Below are 20,552 nucleotides of genomic sequence, written 5' to 3' on the forward strand. Positions count from 1 at the left end.
TATTGGTTTTCATCTATGACGGAGACATTCTTAGGTATTTCTGATCAAGAGTCACAAAAAAGGGACAGGGAAAGATGGCCATCAGTAAAGTACTTGCCATATAAGTATGTGGCCCTGAGTTCAACCCCCAACTCACACATAAAGCCAAGCAAGGCAACATGTGCCTATAACCCCATGCTGAGGAGACAGACACGTGAGGAGTCTCCCAGGGCTTACTAGTTTACCCAATCAGTGAAACCCTGTCCCCCAAAATAAGGAGGACAGTCATTGAGGAAGATACTTGACATCAACCTCTGGTCTATGCATGTACTTCTGAACACGTGCGCATACACACACACACACACACACACACACATGCGCGCACACACATACACACATGCGCGCGCACGCACACACGCGCGCACAGGCACACACACGTACGTGCACGCGCGCACACACACACGCACGCACAAACAAACAAACAAACATACACATAAAGAGTGACCTGAGCACCTCAATGGTACAGTACTTGTCACATATACAATTTAATCACCAACAGTGCCCAACTCCACCTCAGAAAAAAGAAAGCCACAAAATCTTCAAAAACAAAACTAATGTTAAGTCAGTTTTATTTAAAACTATGCATATAAATGGGCCAAATCACACTCAGTCAAAATATCTGCAACTTTTTTAAACACCATAGTCCAAAAAGACTAATACTTATAGCTGATTCAGCTCACAAGATTGTCCTTTCCGAGCAGCAGAGCTGTCTGTGGAACATCTTACAGGTACCTCTAATGGGCGACAGAGATTCTCAGAGCCACGGGCCACAGCCCTGTGCTCAAGGAGTTTAGAGTCTAGCCGGACAGGAAGCAGAGAGAAAGCAGACAAAAGGAGCTGGTTCCGAGTCCATACTTGTAGTTTAACAAAAGCAATTGCCGGCCTAGGTCATCATATATCTAAACACACAAGTCATGGGAATATCTTAGCAACTCTATACCACGTGTGGCACATCATTAATAAGAAAGCGTTTATTTTACTTGTCTGTCTATGTCTGAGACTGGGGACCGACTGACTTCGGGTTGGAGACAGAACTCCAGGATAGATTCCCAAGCTAAAAAAAGCGGGGAGTGGGCATTCATTTATATTTGCGTTCATTCATGTTTCCACTCAAATTTAATTGAAAAAATATACCTCCAAACCACCTGTACCATGCTGTTCTCTTAAATGCAAGGATGGCTTATTCATATGCTAGAACTTTTCCAGTTCCACATGCTAGCATCAGGCTCAGCAGCTTTTACTGCTGAACCGATGTACAAACTCAGACAATGTGTAGACAGCTCCCCATCCTACGTCGGGATCCATGCTGATGAAGTCGTTCAGGTTCATTTTGGAGTCTAGAAAAGAACATGAAAGAAACGTCTGCTGAAACAAATTTCAGGTCAGCGGCCACAGAAGAACCCAGAAACCTAAGGGATGAGAAACCCATTAAAATGAGCAAGAGTTCAAGATTACTTCGGCAGTGTTCTTGCCTCAAACACACAGTACTCTCTTCAAGACAAGCACCACATCAGCCTAAGGGATGCTCCACTGAGCAGATGGTCATGGAGCAGATGGGCAGCAGTCTTTACAAATATAAAGGTCATACAAGAAAAGGCAAAGAAAGGGAATTGTCACAGACTAAGGGAAACAAAAAAAAAAAAAAAAATGACCACTAAATGTCACACTCTTGAGTTAGATTCTGTACCAGAAATAAATGAATGAGACGCCCTGAAAAACTGAACAGTATTTATCGTGGTTGTTTTTATATTATACCACAGCAGTATTTATCGTGGTTGTTTTTATATTATACCACAGCAGTATTTCTGCAGTGCTTTCTTCTTTCTCTTTGGTGACTATGCTATGGTTACATGTTACGGTTAACAACAAGGAAGTGGAGACATGGCTCAGCAGCTAAGAGCCTGGCTGTTCTTCCAGATCATCCCAACATCCCACATGGTAGTTTACAACCATCTGAAACTCCAGATCCAGGAGATCCAATGCTCTCTTCTGACACACATGGTATACTGACACATATGCAGGCAAAACTCCCATACACATTAAAAATTTGAAAATAAATACATCTTTTTTTTTTTTTTTTTGGTTTTTCGAGACAGGGTTTCTCTGTGTAGCTTTGCGCCTTTCCTGGGACTCACTTGGTAGCCCAGGCTGGCCTCGAACTCACAGAAATCCGCCTGCCTCTGCCTCCCGAGTGCTGGGATTAAAGGCGTGCGCCACCACCGCCCGGCTGAAAATAAATACATCTTAAAAAAAAAAAAAAAAGAAGACTTAGCCAGGAGGTGGTTGCTCACGTCTTTAATCTCAGCACTTGGGAGGCAGAGCCAGGTGGATCTCTGAGGTTGAGACCAGCCTGGTCTACAGAGTGAGTTCCAGAACAGCCAGGGATACACACAGAGAAACCTTATCTTGAAAAACCAAAAACCAAAAAGAGAGTTAGCACCAAGGGAATCTGAGGGAGGGTTATGTAAGAACTCTGTCCTATTTAACAAATTTTCAAGAAGTCGAAAATTCTTTAAAATAAAAGGTTATATAAAGGGTGCATGCATAATCAAACTGTCAATTTCCAAGCTTCAATGGGCAACTTACAGGCAATTCAGAGGGACAAGCAGGACAGTCAGCCAACTGCAAGCTGTCACAACTGTTCCCGGTGTCTTCAACTAATAAATGGCAAGGAAAGAGCTGGGCAAGCAATGTGTATATTTAAAAAGACTCTTAAGGAGGTGGGAGAGATGGCTCAGTGGTTAAAAGCACTGGCTGCCATTGTAGGGGACCCAGGTTCAGTTCTCAGCACTCACATGCAGCTCACAACCATCTATAATTCCAGTTCCAGGGGAGCCAACACCCTCTTCTGGCCCCTGAATCATAAAACAAAAACAATGTTTTGTTTTGTTTTGTTTTTAAAGAGCTAGGCATGATGGCAAACACCTTTAATCCAAGCACTGGGGAGGAAGAGGCAGGCAGATCTCTATGAGTTGAAGACTGGCCTGGTCCAAATGGATGGAACGAGAAAATATCATCCTGAGTGAGGTAACCCAGACTCAGAAGGACAAACATGGTATGTACTAACTCATAAGTGGATACTAGATGTAAAGCAAAGGACAATGAGACTGCAACCCACAGATCCAGGGAGGCTACCTAGCAGCGGGGGACCCTACGATGATGGCGGCTTGTGATAAGTTTCAGTTTTACCCAATCACTGGGCAAGCTTTAGTGAAACATTTCACTATTAGGATAAGAATTTATACTGTATCAAGCTGATGAAAGAAAAAGCTGGCCATACTTTCAGGAAGGGAGGCTAAAAATCTTTATAGATTATGGATTAGCCTATAGAAAAATGTTTACTGTAAATCAAATAGTGAAGGGGAAGATGAATAGGAATCTCACACAACTTAAGTAAAACATAGATCTCTGAACAGATGAAGATAGGTCTCTTCTGTATCCCAGAATCTAATCAATATTTATATGGATAATTCAGCTATCATTTGGCTTAAAAGGGCTTATAGGGAAATGTTCTACTTTCTACAGAGAAAATATCTTACTGTTTAAAATAACCCTGGTTTTTTTTTTTTAATTATAACCTGTTTTTTTTAAAAAAAAAAAAAAATCCCAATCAACTAACAAAGACAAAAACAACTCAGGAAAAATACATCCATTAGCTCAATAAATACAAATATATTTTGACTTTTAAAAAGAAAAAAAAAAAAAAAAGACTGGCCTGGTCTACACGGTGAGTTCCAGGCTAGCCAGAGATACATAGTGAGATCCTGTCTAAAATAAACAAACAAGCAAACAAATAAACAGGAATAGCTGGAAAGACAGATCAGTGGTTAAGAGAACTTGTTCCTGCAGAGGACCCAGGTATGAGCCCCAGCACCCAGATCACAGTATAAATTACATTATACGTGCAGAAGCTAACCAAATCCCGGCACAAAATGAGTAATGACACCGAATGAGCTGCCATCCAAGCCAAAGGACTGAGCCAAAAAGGACCAGATCCTGAGAAGGTCCCATGTGTTGATTACCTACCATGTACTGGGCTGTAAGAATCCACATCTATAAGAGAAATGGGTCCCTGCTGAAGGCACTGTGTGTCCAGGCTAGCCCGGGGCACCTGAGACAATGAGGTAAACCCAGGAAGCCCTCTCCTAACACTGTTTTCATAGTTCCAATGTGCAAGCGGGGAAGCAGATGGGTACGGGAAGGCAATCACAGCTTGGGGCTGTTTGGGTTTTTCTGTTTTTTCTTTCATTATGAAGCCTCTCACTGAGAGACTCAAAACTCAGGCAGAACCCTCTTTAAGTGTTCACCCCCTTCAAATATGCTAAATATTTTTTGCTTTCTTCCTCCAAGAGCTAGTGGTGCCCCTGCTCTGTTTCTGCAGAGTCCCGCACAGCCTGCAGGGCTCTTTCCTGTGGACTGCATTAGCCACAGGATGGGATGATCTCACCCGTAAGTGGAGTGCTGTGGATGACTTACAATCATAGGTAATGTTTCAAAAGCACGCGAATGCCGAGCAACAGCAAAAGGGTGAATAACCTGCTGTGATCTTAGCTCTCAAGGCACTCTCAACTGGAAGCACAGGAGGAAGCAAGTGGTGTGATAAAGCTCTCTTACTGCCGGTTTTATTACGAGGTTACTAAAATGGCATTTCACACGCAGAAGGACGCACTGGGGATGTCTTTTACCAGTACGTGAAACCCCACCATGGCAATGTGCTACTGATAGTGCTGTTATGTGACACACAGATATGATGCCAGAATCCCAGCAGATGTATCCAATAATTGAGCAGTTTGCTACGGTCACGGCTCTGTTCCCCAGCATTTATTCTTCCCAAGAGTGCTTCTGCCCTCCAGTCCTGTTTTCTGCGCCTCGGTTTCTGAATCTAGGAAACACAGAGAGCTCGTGCTTGTACTTGTCCTCGCCATTCAGGGAGTGTATCTAAAAACGGACTAAGGGAAGCGCTGATCTGAGCAGTGACCAGGCAGAAACCCCTGGAAGGACACCCTTGTCTCACCACCAGTTTCAATGCAGGGGTACGCTGGAGGAGGCTCTCTCCAGTTCCCACTGGAATCTTTCATGTGAGACCGGTCAGAAGCAAAGTTCTTCAGGTAGGAATCAGCACGGACCACTCTAAATTTCCTGCAGATAAATCAACATACACTTATATCAGAGAGATATCATGGCTGGCATTCTAACTCATTCGTTCCTACAATGGACCCTTTCTATGATGTGCGCAAAACTACTCAAGAATTTCTGCACTGTTACTAATGCATGCACATCTACATGGCTGATTACCTATTAAGCAAACTGAAGGAAATGACTGGATCCCAGAGCTATGAAAGTGCAGGAGTAAATCTACTGAGTGGTTTTCATTTACTCTATTAATTGCACATTGGGGCAAAGGATAGGATTTTTGTTGTTGCCTTTTAATTTTCTTGAGTTTGGCATTAGCTCTAGCCACGATCCAGCAATCAAGACAAAAATCCTCAACACATCTGAAAGAAAACGCTGGGAATGTCATCACACTCACTTCTTTTTAAACACATTTGTGAACGTATGTGCGTGTGTGCATGGTCAGAGGTAATCTACAGACATCAATTCTCTCTTTCCTCCATGTGAATCCCAGGCATGGAAGTCAGGTCCTCAGTCCTGGCTGGCCCTCATCACGCTCAAGTTTATAATACCATCTTTCATATGATACGGAGCCTTTAGAGTTTTAAGATACGCTTAAGCTCTTGTACAGCAAGCACACCAGTAATGCAGAAATAGGAGGATAGAGACAAAGAGGAGAGAGGAGAGAGAAAAAGAAAGAGAAAGACTGAGAAAAGGAGGGGGGAGAGACAGAGAGGGAGGGGGGATGACTTCTGCGTAATCACCAAGTCTTACGTCAGAAAATCAGTAACTTAGTACTGAATTTCCTCACCTCCTAAACTGTGGATGAATGTCATCATCAGACTTAAGGGCATCTTCTACGTAAATGTTGAAAGGGCAGGGAAATGGCAAAATAGTATCAAGGTCATAAATGAAGCTCTGTCCTTCACTTGACACATGAAGCAGAACGACATGATAATCCTAGGAATAACAATCACTGATGTTAACCCAGTTAGTGTAGGACAGTCAATTCCAACATTGCAGGATCAGCGCACAAGCATTAGCAGGAAAGCAGCTACCAGGCTAATATCACCCTCCTTGTAATGGCAAAACAAAATAATAATAATAAAACACAAAACCCCCAAACAGAAAAATGTCCAGTGATTGGAAAATGGCTAAACAATGACAGTGTTTGACCCGTCCTTATGTGATATCTATCCCATGTTCTGTAATTGAACAGAAAAACTGACTGTGGGACATAGATGTATTTTGTATTATATTTTAAAGATTGATTATGTAAAGACACACATGTGAATTCAAATGTATATACGCATTCACACATATGAATTCAGAAGGAGTCTACAAAGATATCTTCTTCGACACTTTGGATCTTCAGTGTCCCACAACAGCCCATGTGTTAAAGCCTTACTTATCAGTGGGGACACACACTTTAACCCCAGCACTCAAGAGGCAGAGACAGGTGGATCTCTGTGAGTCCGAGACCAGCCGGATGTACACGGAGAGCTCCAGGCCAGCCAGAACTACATATTGAGACCTTAGAAAAACCAAAACCATGAAGCCTAGTAAGAAGTCTTCTGGACACTGGGGGCTCAGCCTTGAAGGGGGCATTGGGAGCCCAGGCTTCCTCTTCTTTCTCTCCTTGGCCGTGAGACAAACAGCTCTGCCCCACCACGTGTTCCTGCCTCGCCACAGGCGCAAATACACAGGGCCAAGCAATATGGACTGAAACCAGAAACTGAGCACAGAATAAACCTTTCCTCTACAGTGATTCACTTCGTGTATTAGTTACAATGACAGAGAGCGACAGACCATCCCCCCCAAACTGCAAAAACAGTGGGGTCTTCCTGAGGGTAGTGAAAGTGACTGACCCCTGCCCCCAAACTGCAAAAACAGTGGGATCTTCCTGAGGGTAGTCTGGAGAGGACACTAATTTCCCATTTTTATTACTTTTCTAATTAAAATAAAAAAAAAAACAAAACAAAACAAAAAACCACCAAGCTCTCATCTGCAGCCATTAAAGGAGAAGATAAAGACAGCTCCCACAGCCCTGCTTGGTTACAGAATGGATGCCACTTTTACCTCCTGCTCTCACTCCCAGACACAAGGCACTGCCAGCACCAGCCAATGGCTAGGAGGACCACGGGATTCTCAAGGGACATGTATGCAGGCTGGTGCTTCAAACCCAGGAACAAATGCTCTCGTGGAGAAAACGCACCGAAATGATTGTTCAGTCTACTAGCACACTAGCGGCAGCTGACATGCCTCCAGCACTTCACAGTTTACACAGCATGTTAGTGCTGTGACCTGTGAGATGCGAAAGACAGTCGACACTAGAAACACCCTATACTGAATGCTCCCTTCAGCTCCGACTCCAATGAAAGAAAGCAGAGATGGAATCTATGAGTGCACACCCCCATCCAGATGAGCCAAGAGCCGCTGCCCCTGTAACAGCCTACTTCCTCCCCTGGCCTGATGACCTTTACATTCCCGCCACCACAACAACCCTGTTCTTCAATTGCCAGTCACGTTCTCCTAGGAATTAGCTAAGAATACTAAATCTTGAGCCAAGGAGGACTCAGCAGGAAAGGAACTAGCCACGGAAGCCACTCAAGTTCCACTCCTGGAACCCGTGTAAGAAGCCTGTGTACGTGGTGTTGAACGGCTGTAATCCAGCACTCCTACAGCGAGGTGGAAGGGGAAACAGGCCCGGGACTACAGACCAGCTAGCCTAGAGCCTGCAGTAACACAGCAGAAGCAAGAGACTCTGCCTTAACAAAACAGGTAAGAGCCAACACTACTGGGGTTGGGGATTTAGCTCAGTGGTAGAGCGCTTGCCTAGCAAGTGCAAGGCCCTGGGTTCGGTCCTCAGCTCTGAAAAAAAAAAGCCAACACGACGAGCTGTGTCCTCACCTCTGCATGCACCTGTACACATACACACACATGTACACACATACATGCAATAAACACTAAGTTAAATATTAAAAAAGTGGACACTAAATCTTGAACCCCTCTCCAGATAAACTAACATGGTACTTATACTTTTAACCAGTCTCCAGATCAATCAACCGTGCATCCAGGCCATATGTGAAAAGCTCCTAGTGCAGAATGGGTACAAGACAGGGAAATCACAAAATTTTTCTCCTACACTGGACATTTATAAACATTACTATTAAGCCAGACATGATGACCTATGCCTTTTTTTTTTTTTTTTTTTTTTTTTAAAAGATTTATTTATTATGCATACACTATTCTGCCTGCATGTATGCTTGCAAGCCAGAAGGCGCCAGATCTCATTACAGATGGTTGTGAGCCACCATGTGGTTGCTGGGAATTGAACTCAGGACCTCTGGAAGAGCAGCCAGTGCTCTTAACCTCTGAGCCATCTCTCCAGCCCCGACCTATGCCTTTAATCCTGGCACTTGGGAGGTAGGACAGGAGAAACAGAAGGTTTAGGCCAGCCAAGACTGTAGCAGGCTCCCTCTGGGCCACCAACCAGTTCCCAAATCAAGATGCGGACACAATGTTAGTTATGAACGCTCGGCCTTAGTTTAGGCTTGTTTCTTGCTAGCTCTTTTAACAACCTGTTTTTCTTCAGTGCCTCAGTGCTTTTACCTTTCTTTCATTCTGTTTGTCCTACTTTCACTGCTCCCTCCATGTCTGTCGGTCTGGACAGCCCTGGGCATCTCCCTCATTCTCTTCTCTCTTGAGCCTAGATTCCTCCTCCTACTTATTCCCTCTGCCCACTAACCCCGCCTATCCCTCTCCTGCCTAGCTACTGGCCAGTCAGCTCTTTATTAGACCAATCAGGTGCCTTAGGCAGGCAAGGTGAAACAGCAACACACTTTTATATAATTAAACAAATACAGCATAAACAAATGTAACACATCGTTGCCCAGTTAAAGTAATATTTCACAACACAAGACTGCCCAGAAAGAGCCTGCCTCGGACTCCCTGTGTAATCTGTCCTAGTCAACATTCCCCAGTTCTATAACCATATACCTGACAAAAACGACTTACATGAGGAAATGCTTATTTTGGCTCACGGTTTCAGAGACTGCAATGAGTCTTTTTCTGTCCCGCCAAACAGCTCCCAAATAATGATACGGAGACTTCTTATTAATTATGAATGCTTGGCCTATAGCTTAGGCTTGTTCCTAGCTAGCTCTCGTGACTTAACCCATTTACATTAATCTAGTTCTATCACGTGACGTTATCTCTCTTCCACCTTGTACCTCCTGTTTCCTCTCTGTGTCTCCTGGCTTCTCCTGCACACCTAGATTCCTCCTCCTCTTCCTTTCTCTTCCCGGAAATCCTACCTAAACCTCCTGACTAGCTATTGGCTGTTCGGCTTTTTATTACACCAATCACAGCAATATACCTTCACACAGTGTACAAATATCCCACAACAAGAAACTACAGTCTACCAACTCTATAGGGAAGGCATAATGATAGGAATGACTATCCATGGCGGCAGGAATATGGGACAATTGTTCCTCATGTGTTGACAGGCTGGGAGGCAGAGAATAAGAGAACAGAGGCCATAACCAGAAGTAGGTACAACCTGCAAGGCCCACCATTTTCAGTGATACACTTCTACTAGCTAGGCCTCGGGTCTCAGAGGTTCCACAACCTCACAGAACAGCATCACCAGCAAGGGACCAGGAAATCAAACACAGAAGCCTGCAGTGGATATTTCATACACAAACCATTACAGATCTCAAAACACAAGTTGGAAAAATATATGTCCATAGTGCTTTACCACAGACAGAATAACATCCATTCTCAAAAGATCATTTATCGATAATTGTCATAGGCTTTCTCTAGCGTCCCTTCAATTCTGCTTTACCACAGCATACTGGTCACTGACAGGCCACAAGGAACAATGCATCAGAGGCTCTTAGGTGGCCATCTTACCCAGATCACGGGTCCATTCCCAGGTCTTGCCTGCTGCTTCCAAATAGGTACCTACAAAATACAGGACATCCATGAGTTTTATTCAAATCCTTCTAGAGTCTCTACACCAATACATCAGTGAGTAATAGACTGTTCCTAGGTGGGCTGGGGAGATGGTACAGCAGTTCATAGGGCTGGCTGCTCTTGCAGAAGACCTAGGATTTGTTCCTAGCATCCACATGGTAGCTGACAAACATCTGTAACTCCAGGCCAAAGGGATCCAACCCCTTCTTCTGGCCTCTGTAGGCACGGTGCACACAAGGTACACAGGCATATATGCTGTCAAAACACCTGTACACATTGGAAAAAAAAAAAAAGAACGCCAGGCATTGTTGCACACACCTTTAATCCCAACACTCAAAAGCAGAGGTAGGGCGGTTCTCTCTGAGTTTGAAGCCAGCCAGGGCTACATACTGAGACCCTATCTCAGGATAAAGAAATTAGTTAACCAAATTAAATTTTAAAATCAAAAATGTTTGTTTCTAAGCAATCCACATCAAGGTGAAGGAATGAAGTCCAAATCCTAAGTGCAAGCATCCTCCACAGTGAGAGTTCACAAGAACTAAAGATAATGCACAGTGTTCTCCAGAGAGCAGGGGGGCCTGGGTTAGGAAGCAGAAGGAGGCCAGGCAGGGTCAAGTCCTGCTTTCTCTCTCAGTTATTCATGAGACCTCTCGGAATCTCCTTCTTCACCGATTAAGTGGAGAAAGTAAGCAGGTCATGGCGGTACATGCCTGAAATCCCAGCCTCAGCTGCATAATGACTGTGAGGCTAGTGGGCTTAGGTAAATGTCTCCAAAACAATAGTCAAGTCAATAAAATAAAACAGAGAAAGTTGTCTGAACCTTGCCTACTTCACAGAACTTTTATTAACCCAAATGAGAAAATGCCTGCAACGGTGCTTTATAAAACCCAAAGGGCCACTTCTAATGCTCCATGAAAGTTTACTCCGCTCTATTCAAACTTCAGAGACAAATCTTTACTTCAAATCAGTTCTATGGATCTAATTATACAATTAAAAAGACCCTAAACCAGACATGGAACATGCTATAACCCCAGTACTCAGAAGGTCACCACAAGTTTGTGGCCAGTCTGGTCTACACAGGGAGTTCCAGGTCAGCCAAGGTCTACACTCTGAGACACTGTCTCAAAAAGAAAGGAAGGAAGGGAATGCAACCTGTATAAACATGTCATCATGCTGTGGGATGGTCTGTATGTCAAGTGTGTTGCTGATTGGTCAATAAATAAATCACTGATTGGCCAGTGGCCAGGCAGGAAGTATAGGCGGGACAAGGAGGAGAATAAAGCTGGGAAGTGGAAGACTGAGAGAGAGACACACTGCCAGGCGCCACGATGACAAACAGCATGTGAAGATGCCAGTAAGCCACGAGCCATGTGGATTAATTTAAGCTGTAAGAACAGTTAGCAAGAAGCCTGCCACGGCCATACAGTTTGTAAGCAATATAAGTCTCTGTGTTTACTTGGTTGGGTCTGAGCGGCTGTGGGACTGGCAGGTGAGAGAGATTTGTCCTGACTGTGGGCCAGGCAGGAAAACTCTAGCTACACCATCACATCCTTCATCACCTTCAAGAAAGGGGCTAAATTCTATCTCAAATCTAAAAAAAAAAAAACTGCTTGAAAGGTTGCTGTGACAAAGCACATTTTAGAACAGTATAGCTTCCATACTGCACTTGGCTTCTGAGGTCACCCTAACTCTCATTTTCACTGTCATCACTTACCAACTTACCATCTTCCTCTCATTTGATATGAAGACAGCGGAATACTCTTCCAAGGGATACTGGTCGTGGGTTTTGATGTATTCACAGAGTTTCCAAATGTTTTCCTCACTAAGAGAAAATAATTACAAGTGAACACTCTATGCCTTTTGAATTTAAAGAGAAGATTGATGAGGATATAATTGGAAGGGACCTTAACCACCCCATCTGACTAAGTGGCTGGTTAACAGTGACTCTCCTCCAAAGCACAGGCAACAAGCTGCTACCCAACCTGTACTGTGTGCACATCCAGACAGAGGGTCCTTACCCACCACTGAAGACTGTGGCCAGTAAAATGCCATGTCAGGATTCCAGAAGCTGAGAAACTGCTGGAATTCTCCTCTGTAAAATGCACATTCTCATACCACACCATAACCCTCCATAAATCCCAGTTAACATTATTTCCCCATTTGTCCGAGAAATGTGACAGAATTTGTTTGTTTTGTTTTTCGAGACAGGGTTTCTCTATGTAGTTTTAGAGCCTGTCCTGGAACTCTCTCTGTAGACCAGGCTGGCCTTGAACTCAGAGATTCACCTGTCTCTGCCTCCTGAGTGCTGGGATTAAAGGCATGTATCACCACCACCAGGCTCGTGACAAGATTTTTTCATTAGAGGTAGAATTTCATTTGAGGTAGAATTTAGCCCCTTCCTTGAAGGTGATGAAGGATGTGATGGCATGTTTATATAGATTACATTCCCCTCCTTCCTTTCTTTTTGAGACAGTGTCTCAGAGTGTAGACCTTGGCTGACCTGGAACACCCTGTGTAGACCAGACTGGGCCACAGAACTTGTGGTGACCTTCTGAGTACTGGGGTTATAGGCATGCTCCATGTCTGGTTTAGAGCCTTTTAATTGTATAATTAGAGACATACATACATATGTATATGTTTCTAAGCAATCCACATCAAGGTGAAGGAATGAAGTCCAAATCCTAAGTACAAACATCCTCCACAGTGAGAGTTCACAAGAACTAAAGATAATGCACAGTGTTCTCCAGAGAGCAGGGGGGCCTGGGTTAGGAAGCAGAAGGAGGCCAGGCAGGGTCAAGTCCTGCCTTCTCTCTCAGTTATTCATGAGACCTCTTGGAATCTCCTTCTTCACCGATTAAGTGGAGAAAGTAAGCAGGTCATGGCTGTTCATGCCTGTAATTCCAGTTTGGGGTAGAATGCTCCAAAAACCCTTCAGTAAGAAAGGTCTTTTAGAAAACTGTCTCACCAGGCATGGTGATGACACACCTTTAGTCCCAGTACTTGGGAGGCAGATCTCTGCAAGTTCAAAGCCACATGGGGCCATGTAGTGAGGCCCTGTCTCAAAAATAACTAGGGCTGGAGAGATGGCTCAGTGGTGAAGAGCACCACTGCTCTTCCAGAGGTCCTTGTTTGATCCTCGGCATCCACACTGCAGCTCACAACTGCCTGTAACTCCAGCTCCAGGGGGATCTGACATTCTCACATGTACATAATCATATCCACATTCCTGTAAATATGTGAGATTAAAGATAAATGTAAAACATAGATAAATCTAAAACATCTCAATTCAGAAAGGAAGTTCTTTTAGGAACTGAAATTCATCTTCCAACACTGTCCCAGACAAGTCTCTTCCTATCTGACAGGCCATCAGCTGTCTGACAGGCAGTCAGAACCTGCCTAAACACTGCCCAGAGCCTCCTTCCCAAGCACAGGCAAGAACAAGCGCTCCTGGCTGTCTTCACAGCTCAACCTCTGGGTTCCTGTCTTTGTGTGATGAATCACACACACCTCTGCTCAAAATGAGTCTCTGCTGCTCCACTCAGAGCGTATCACTCAGTCTGTCAGGACCAATTTCTCATCATCCACATCTCCCTGACAATGAAGCAAGACAGAAACAGCACGCAGCAAATTTATGAAATCAAACTAAAAGTATTACAGAAATACACATTTGTTTATTTTTTATTATTTAGTGTGTGTGCAGCAAATTTATGAAATTAAATTGAAAGTATTACAGAAATATACATTTGTTTATTTTTATTACATTTAGTGTGTGTGTGTGTGAGAGAGAGAGAGAGAGAGACAGACAGACAGACAGACAGACAGAGAAATACTTATGCATGCCACAGTGCATGTGTGGGAGTCAGAGGACAACTTTTCAGGAGTCAGTTCTCTCTTCCACCTTGTGGGTCCCAGGGATTGAACTCAGGTCCTGAGGCTTGTTGGCAGGTACCTTTAGCTCCCCCACCCTTTTAAGAAAGTGGGGGAATCTACCAGAGACTAGCTCAGACCTGCTCCTACCTTTTGAAGGGTTCTTGGATGGAGGAGAGAGGAATGAGGAAATATTAGGTAGAAAGATAGACCTAGACAACAATGAGGAGAAAGACAGAGACACAGGATAGCTTCAGGAGGGCCCTGGGTCAATACCCAGCCACCTAGAGCTTTTTTCTAAAGGGCTTTTTATAATATGCCAAGGGGAGAGGCAAAAGACCTCCCCCTTGCAAGATTAAAGCACACTGTACAGCCAAGTGTAGACCCTTCCAAACACCTGGTAAACACACTCGTGGCCAAACCATCTCCTTATGCAGCCCTGCTGGGTAAAGCAAACTCAGATGCTCTGACCCCGACCCTGAGTAAGGTCGCACTAGGAAGCCTCTGTGGGCCACCACAAGAAAGGTTCGGGCATGGGAAGATAGCTCAGGAGGTAAAGGCCAGGCCTGGGGATCTATGCAGTGAAAGGAGAGAACTCATGTTCGGTCTCTATTCCTGAGACCACCCATGGACAACCCACACATGAACCCACTATGCTCTAGATCACCACCTCCCCAACTAAATACTGGAGCATTTTTCCTACTAATGACTCCTGTCCCACTGGTGTTGCCTGGAAGCCATGCGGATGAATAGGGGAGAAGCATGTGGGGGATCTGCTCATAGAGAGGACACAGTGCTGTGCCCTCATTACAATGGCCCCAGATTCTTCTTGGGTGTGTTGTAAACAGAGAAGCCATTCTCGGGGCCCCCTGCTCTGAGCACACCCATAAAATATTTATCCAGGTTCTGAGAAGACACGTGTTGGTCTGGTCCATAGGAATTTTGAACTTAACCACAAGCATCTTCTAGAGCATATGAGACACAAATCACAGCTAAGTGCTTAGATAATGAATGAAAGTCTATAGATGGCAAGAGGCACTCAGATCTAAAGTACCAAGTATCCCAGAAGGCCATAAAAGATGCACAGAGGAGAAAGTCATTAACTGAGAGGTATGGGGAAACAGCAGAGGTACAGGTCAGCAGTTTCTCCTTTTTGTCCTGCCCCCATCTCCATCCCCCGACAGGTGGGTTTGGAGATAATGCAGAGTTCATGAGTCCACAAGCATCATTAGTAGGCAGAAGCCATGATATGGCTTGAATACACACTGCACATTATTTTTCAAATTTGTGTGAATGTTACATAGGGTAAAATAATAATAATAATAAAGTCCCCCCTTTTTTCCTTTTTTTGACACAGGGTCTTGCTCTGTAGCTCTGACTGGCTTGGAACTCACTATGTAGACCACGGTGGCCTCAAACTCATGAATATCCTCCTGGGTGCTAGAATTAAAAGCATATGCCACTAAGCCCGGCCATCAATTACTATTCAACAATATAACTAACACTAAGTTGAGGAATACCATGAAATTTCTGCTGTTTGATATTTGAAACAGGGTCTGCCCTGGAACTTGCTATGAAACCTAGGCCAGACTCAAACTTGAAGTTATTTACCCGGCCTCTGCCTGTGGGTGTTAGTATTATAGACATGAGCCACAACACCCAACTCATGAAACTTCTTTTAAAAACAAAGATTTATTTTATGTGTAGGGGTGTTCTGCCTGCATGTGTGTCCGTGCACCCCATGTGTGCAGCACCTGAGGAGGTCAGAAGAGGGCATTGGATCTTCTGCTACTGGTGTTATAGACAGTTGTGAGCCAGCATGCAGCTGCTGGGAATCAAACTGTAGTCTTCTGGAGGAGCAGCCAGTGTTCTTTTTTTTTTTCCTTTTTTTTTTTTTTTTTGGTTTTTTGGTTTTTCGAGACAGGGTTTCTCTGTGTAGCTTTGCGCCTTTCCTGGGACTCACTTGGTAGCCCAGGCTGGCCTCGAACTCACAAAGATCGGCCTACCTCTGCCTCCCGAGTGCTGGGATTAAAGGCGTGCACCACCACCGCCCAGCACAGCCAGTGTTCTTAACTGCTTAAACCATCTCTCTCTCCCCCACCTTTTTTACCAGAACTTTTGATGTTAAAGGGGTGGGGTGGGGGTGAGGTGCTTATATTTGGGAATTCTGGAAGCTGCAGCAGGAATAGAAAGCACTCTGTATTTGTTACAGATCCTGGCGCCTATTTAACTGTTAAGTGGGAAAATAAGCCAGGGTGGTAATAATAGCATCTCCAGGGTAAAAGCTGATCTTATCCATAGCCAAAAGGCTAACAAGGCAGCAAATGGGCTGCGGGGGTGGGGGGGATGGGGGAGTGAGGGGGGTGTTACCCGTGAGCTGCATTCAGCAGACACAGGGGAGCAAAGGGAATGTGACCTGCTGGGGGTTCAATACTTAACACTGGGGTGGGAAGGGGGAAGGGAAGGGGGAAACCCTGCAAAACCACACAGTCCCAGCCAAATCTTTGCTACCATTATCATGAAGTGGGATCTGGAAAGAGAAGTAACATCTACCAGAATACAACAGTAGAGGCATTTATTTCAAGTTAAAAGAACCTAGAGAAACAAATGCAGTCAGGTGTGCCTATTGACATGCTAATCACAGCAGGACAAGCAATGTCTAGAGGTATGTTTGGTTGTCACAACTTGGGGGTACGGGGAGCTGGTGATGGCATCTGTTTGATACAGGCCAGGATATGCAATTACACACCCTAAAATTCATGGAGCTTGATACTCAAAATGCCAACAGAGCCAGGGCTGAGAACCTGGCAATAGGGCAGAGAAGTCAGGTTCAAAATGAGGTTGGAAAAACACGGGCCTTGGACAAATAAACCAGACAGCCAGTGATACTCAGATGGACTTTGTTATCTCTAAGCATACCCCACAAAATATGATCAGCAAGCCTGGCATGGTGGCACAGGCCTTTAACCCCAGCACTCAGGAGGTGGGGGTGGGCATATCTCTGCGAGTTGGAGGCCAGCCTGATTTACATAGCGAGTTTTAGGACAGACAGTGAGAGACTGTCTTTAAGAAAAAAGGAGCTGAGTGGTGGTGGTGCATGCCTTTAATCCCAGCATTTGGGGGGCAGAGCCAGGCGGATCTCTGTAAGTTCGAGGCCAGTCTGGGCTACAGAACAGGCACCAAAACTACACAGAGAAACTCTGTCTCGGAAAAAAAAAAAAAAAAAAAAAAAAAAAAGAAAGGGGAAAAAAAGGTGGGGGAGGGGTTTGGAGGTTTGGAGAGTTGACTCAGAGGTTAAAAGCACTGGCTGCTCTTCCCAAGGACTCAGCACTAAATCCTGTCTCCAAGGATCTTTTACTAGCCTCCTTGAGTACCAGTCACACATGTAGTACATGGATGGATATGCAAGCAAAACATTCATAGACAGTAAAAAATAAAAATAAAATAAATCGGGCGGCAGTGGTACACGCATTTAATCCCAGCACTCGGGAGGCAGAGGCAGGTGGATCTCTGTGAGTTCGAGGCCAGCCTGGGCTACAGAGTGAGTTCCAGGACAGCCAGGACTGTTTCACAGAGAAACTCTGTCTTGAAAAACCAAAAATAAATAGATAGATAGATAGATAGATAGATAGATAGATAGATAGAATAAAGATCAGTAAAGCAGCCTTATATTCCTCCAAGGTACTACCTGTAAGTCCAAACTCTGGGGTAGAACCCTAAGATGGACAGGTCTTAACAAGCTCTCAGATGATTCTTCAACACATTCAAACTCAGAATAGTTTTGAGCAGTGTGAAACCAGCAAAGGGTAAAGCTCTGTGGACGGAAGAGTGTTGGTTACTTTTCCCATTGCTACAGCATCCTTTGTGGGTTTTGTTTGTTTGTTTTTGTTTTTGAGCCGGGGTTTCTCTGTGTATCCCTGGCTGGCCTGGAACTAGCTCTGTAGACCAAGCTGGCCTGGAACTCAGAGATCTGTCTGCCTCTGCCTCTGAGGGCTGGAATCAAAGGCGTGTGCCACCACTACCCAGCTAGCAACATCCTCTTAGGGAAGAAAGGGTCTATTCCAGCTCGGTTTGGCAGTGGGGGAAACATGAAGCAGCTGGTCACATTGCATCCCAAGTCTGGGAAGTGTAAATATGGGTGCTCAGCTCTGTTGCTCATTTTTATTCAGGCTGGGACATCAGTCCACGGAATGTTGCTGCCCACATTTTGGGTGGATCTTCTGTCTCAACCCGATCGAGAAACTCCTCACAGATATGCCCACAGGTTTGTCTCCCAGGGGATACTAGACCCTGTCAAATCAACAATATTAACCATAAGTAAGTAAATAGACCTATTAGGAAGGAACTGGAATAGTCCCATGATGGCAGGAGGAAGGCTCTGCTGTAGCTGAATGAGCCCACAGAAGGTCACCTATTGAAGAGATGTGACCTCTTGTCACTCTTCATCCCACTGCTCCAGTCCTTCTCGCCAACCCCCTTGTCGCTTCTAGAAATACTCACCACACACATCCTTCTCAGGGCTTCTGCGCTTGCTGTGCTCCCTGCCTGAAATGACCAGCTCTCTGTTCAGTGTCACCTTATCAACAACGTCTTCCTTAAACATCCCAACATAAAGCAGCATTAGTCACCATCTTGTCTCTCGTTCTATTTTTCTTATAGCCCTTACCACCGGCCAAACTTGGTGTACTTGTTGCTGTCTGCCCATTCCCCACCCCACTGAAATATAAGAATCATGAGATCTTGCCAGGAAACGTATCCATTTTGTTCACTGCTCTATCCTCGGTACAGAGACTCACCCAACGTATATTTTGCATCCCGAAGAAATATTGACTGAATAAATGAAAGAAACAGAGTAGATGTTCCAGATAAAAACTAGCAGGGCTTGGGAACCAGGCAGGGCAGGTATACAATGCACCAGCTAAGAAGCAATGACTCCAGCCCTCACACAGACTCCAGATTACATTCCACCACTTAGCTCTGTGGTTTGGGACAAACCACAGTCATTCTATGGCTCAGCCTTTGTACTGGTGATAATGATCATCGAACTGGTCTCCAAGGCATTGCTCTTCCAGCAGTTCTCAACCTGTGGGTCATGACCCCTTGAGGTCCCATATCAGATATGCCTTATGATTCATAACAGTAGCAAAATTACAGTTAAGAAGTAGCAACGAACGAAATAATTTTATGGTTGGGGGGGTGGTCACCACAATATGAGGAAGTCTATGAAAGGGTGGCAGCTTTAGGAAGTTTGAGATTCACTGCAACTGACTTGGGCTACTGTGGTGGTCACAGCTGAATAAATGTTAAGTTCTCAGTGTCATCGGCTGAGTGACCAGGTGAAGAGGGAAGGAGTAGATTTAGATGACCCCGGGGTTCCTCTTGAGTTGGGGAAGAAGTCCCTACACAAGAAAAGGAAGGGGAGGGGTGGAGATGAAAAAGCCAAGGTGAACAGTGTTTGAGCTGCACAGGCAGCCTAGGGCACTAGCCTCACAATCTGAGGCCTTGAGTAAAAACCCTTCTGTGCCTCCGAGTTCTTAAAAACTGCGATCACAACAGCACCTGCCTCTTGGGGTTACTGTGGAGTTCAACTGAGTTAATTTACATAAAGCACCCAAGACAACGCTTGGCATATGGCAAGGGCAGTGCAAACGCAACCGTTATCATCACCCTAGTACAACGATCAGGATAGGGGTATCTGCTGCCTGACTGGATTTCCCGCGACCTCAAACTGTGTCTCCATTGTCTTTAAGATTAAAAATGCCCCGAACTTCAATCTGAAACCACACGGACTTCTACAGTTACCTCTGGGTCTCCAGCCTAACTCCCTTTTCTTGTCCCCGGGCTCTAAGACGCGCAGACATCCGGCACCTCCTCAACTCCACCCCACTGCCCAGGCTCAGCTAAGGAGACCAGGGGTGCGCTCCCCACCCTTCTCATCTCGGCGCCAGAACCCGGCAGTGTAGGCCTGCAGCGCTCGGGTGAGGGCCAGGAAGAAGAAGCATTCGGTAGCGGTGCGCGACATCGCGCAGATCCCGGGCCACCGCGCCCGCGTTCTCTCACCAATAGCAGCTGCTGTAGACACACGCGTCCCGCTTAGGGCAAGCCGGCTGGTACTGCGGGGCCGTGGCGGCGGCGGCGGCGGCGGCGGGGCCGTCCCCCTCCATGGCCCGAAGCTGTGGCTCACAGAACAAGCAAACAACCCGCTTGCAGCAGTTGCAACCAGCTCCCCAGGAAGAGTCGACCCGGCCAGGACCGACCAGGGCAGTTTCCGGGGGCGGGGAAGAGCTGAGAGCCGGGTGGGCGGGACCCAGTGCAGCGTGAGGGCGGAGCCCGGGATGTAGAAGACTGCGTGGTTCCGGATGGGCGGGACCTCGGAGAGTGGGTGGAGCCCGGGCTGGGGGGTGGGACGGGCTTGGTGGAGCGGGTGCTAGGAGGCACCTAGGATACCAAGATAAGTGTGGTTCTTGCCAGGCCTTACATGATGGGCGGAGCCAGTGGCAGAGTGGGCTCCACTGAGAGGGTCCCCCCACCCCCGGACTTAGGCTGTGCTGCGTGGA

At 45.6% G+C, this 20,552-nt stretch overlaps 1 protein-coding gene and 1 non-coding gene across 2 annotated transcripts; both read right to left on the bottom strand.

Annotated features, from left to right (window-relative positions):
* Nucleotides 1-591: 591 nt before the first annotated feature.
* On the bottom strand, nucleotides 592-20,272 carry Ntaq1 (N-terminal glutamine amidase 1). The gene is made up of 6 exons (XM_059247825.1): nucleotides 20,056-20,272; nucleotides 11,851-11,950; nucleotides 10,066-10,116; nucleotides 5,963-6,111; nucleotides 5,054-5,178; nucleotides 592-1,376 (listed from the first exon to the last, which is right to left on the bottom strand). The coding sequence occupies exons 1-6, from the start codon at nucleotides 20,157-20,159 to the stop codon at nucleotides 1,267-1,269; spliced, it is 639 nt and encodes a 212-aa protein (XP_059103808.1). The 5' UTR covers nucleotides 20,160-20,272; the 3' UTR covers nucleotides 592-1,266.
* On the bottom strand, nucleotides 14,756-14,882 carry LOC131897249 (small nucleolar RNA SNORA11). Its single transcript, XR_009375610.1, has one exon. It is a non-coding gene; the product is annotated as a small nucleolar RNA SNORA11 (small nucleolar RNA).
* Nucleotides 20,273-20,552: the final 280 nt, after the last annotated feature.

The sequence above is a fragment of the Peromyscus eremicus genome, chromosome 20 (genome assembly GCF_949786415.1).
Source record: "Peromyscus eremicus chromosome 20, PerEre_H2_v1, whole genome shotgun sequence".
NCBI lineage: Eukaryota > Metazoa > Chordata > Mammalia > Rodentia > Cricetidae > Peromyscus > Peromyscus eremicus.

Bases quoted from the DNA above. Each gene is read 5' to 3' on its own strand.
- Ntaq1 (XM_059247825.1), bottom strand. From the start codon at position 20,159: ATGGAGGGGGACGGCCCCGCCGCCGCCGCCGCCGCCGCCACGGCCCCG. The intron at 11,951-20,055 runs GTGAGAGAACGC...ATTTTCTCTTAG, and splicing joins GTCTACAGCAGCTGCTATTG to TGAGGAAAACATTTGGAAAC. The intron at 6,112-10,065 runs GTAAGATGGCCA...TGTTATTCCTAG, and splicing joins GGAATGGACCCGTGATCTGG to GATTATCATGTCGTTCTGCT.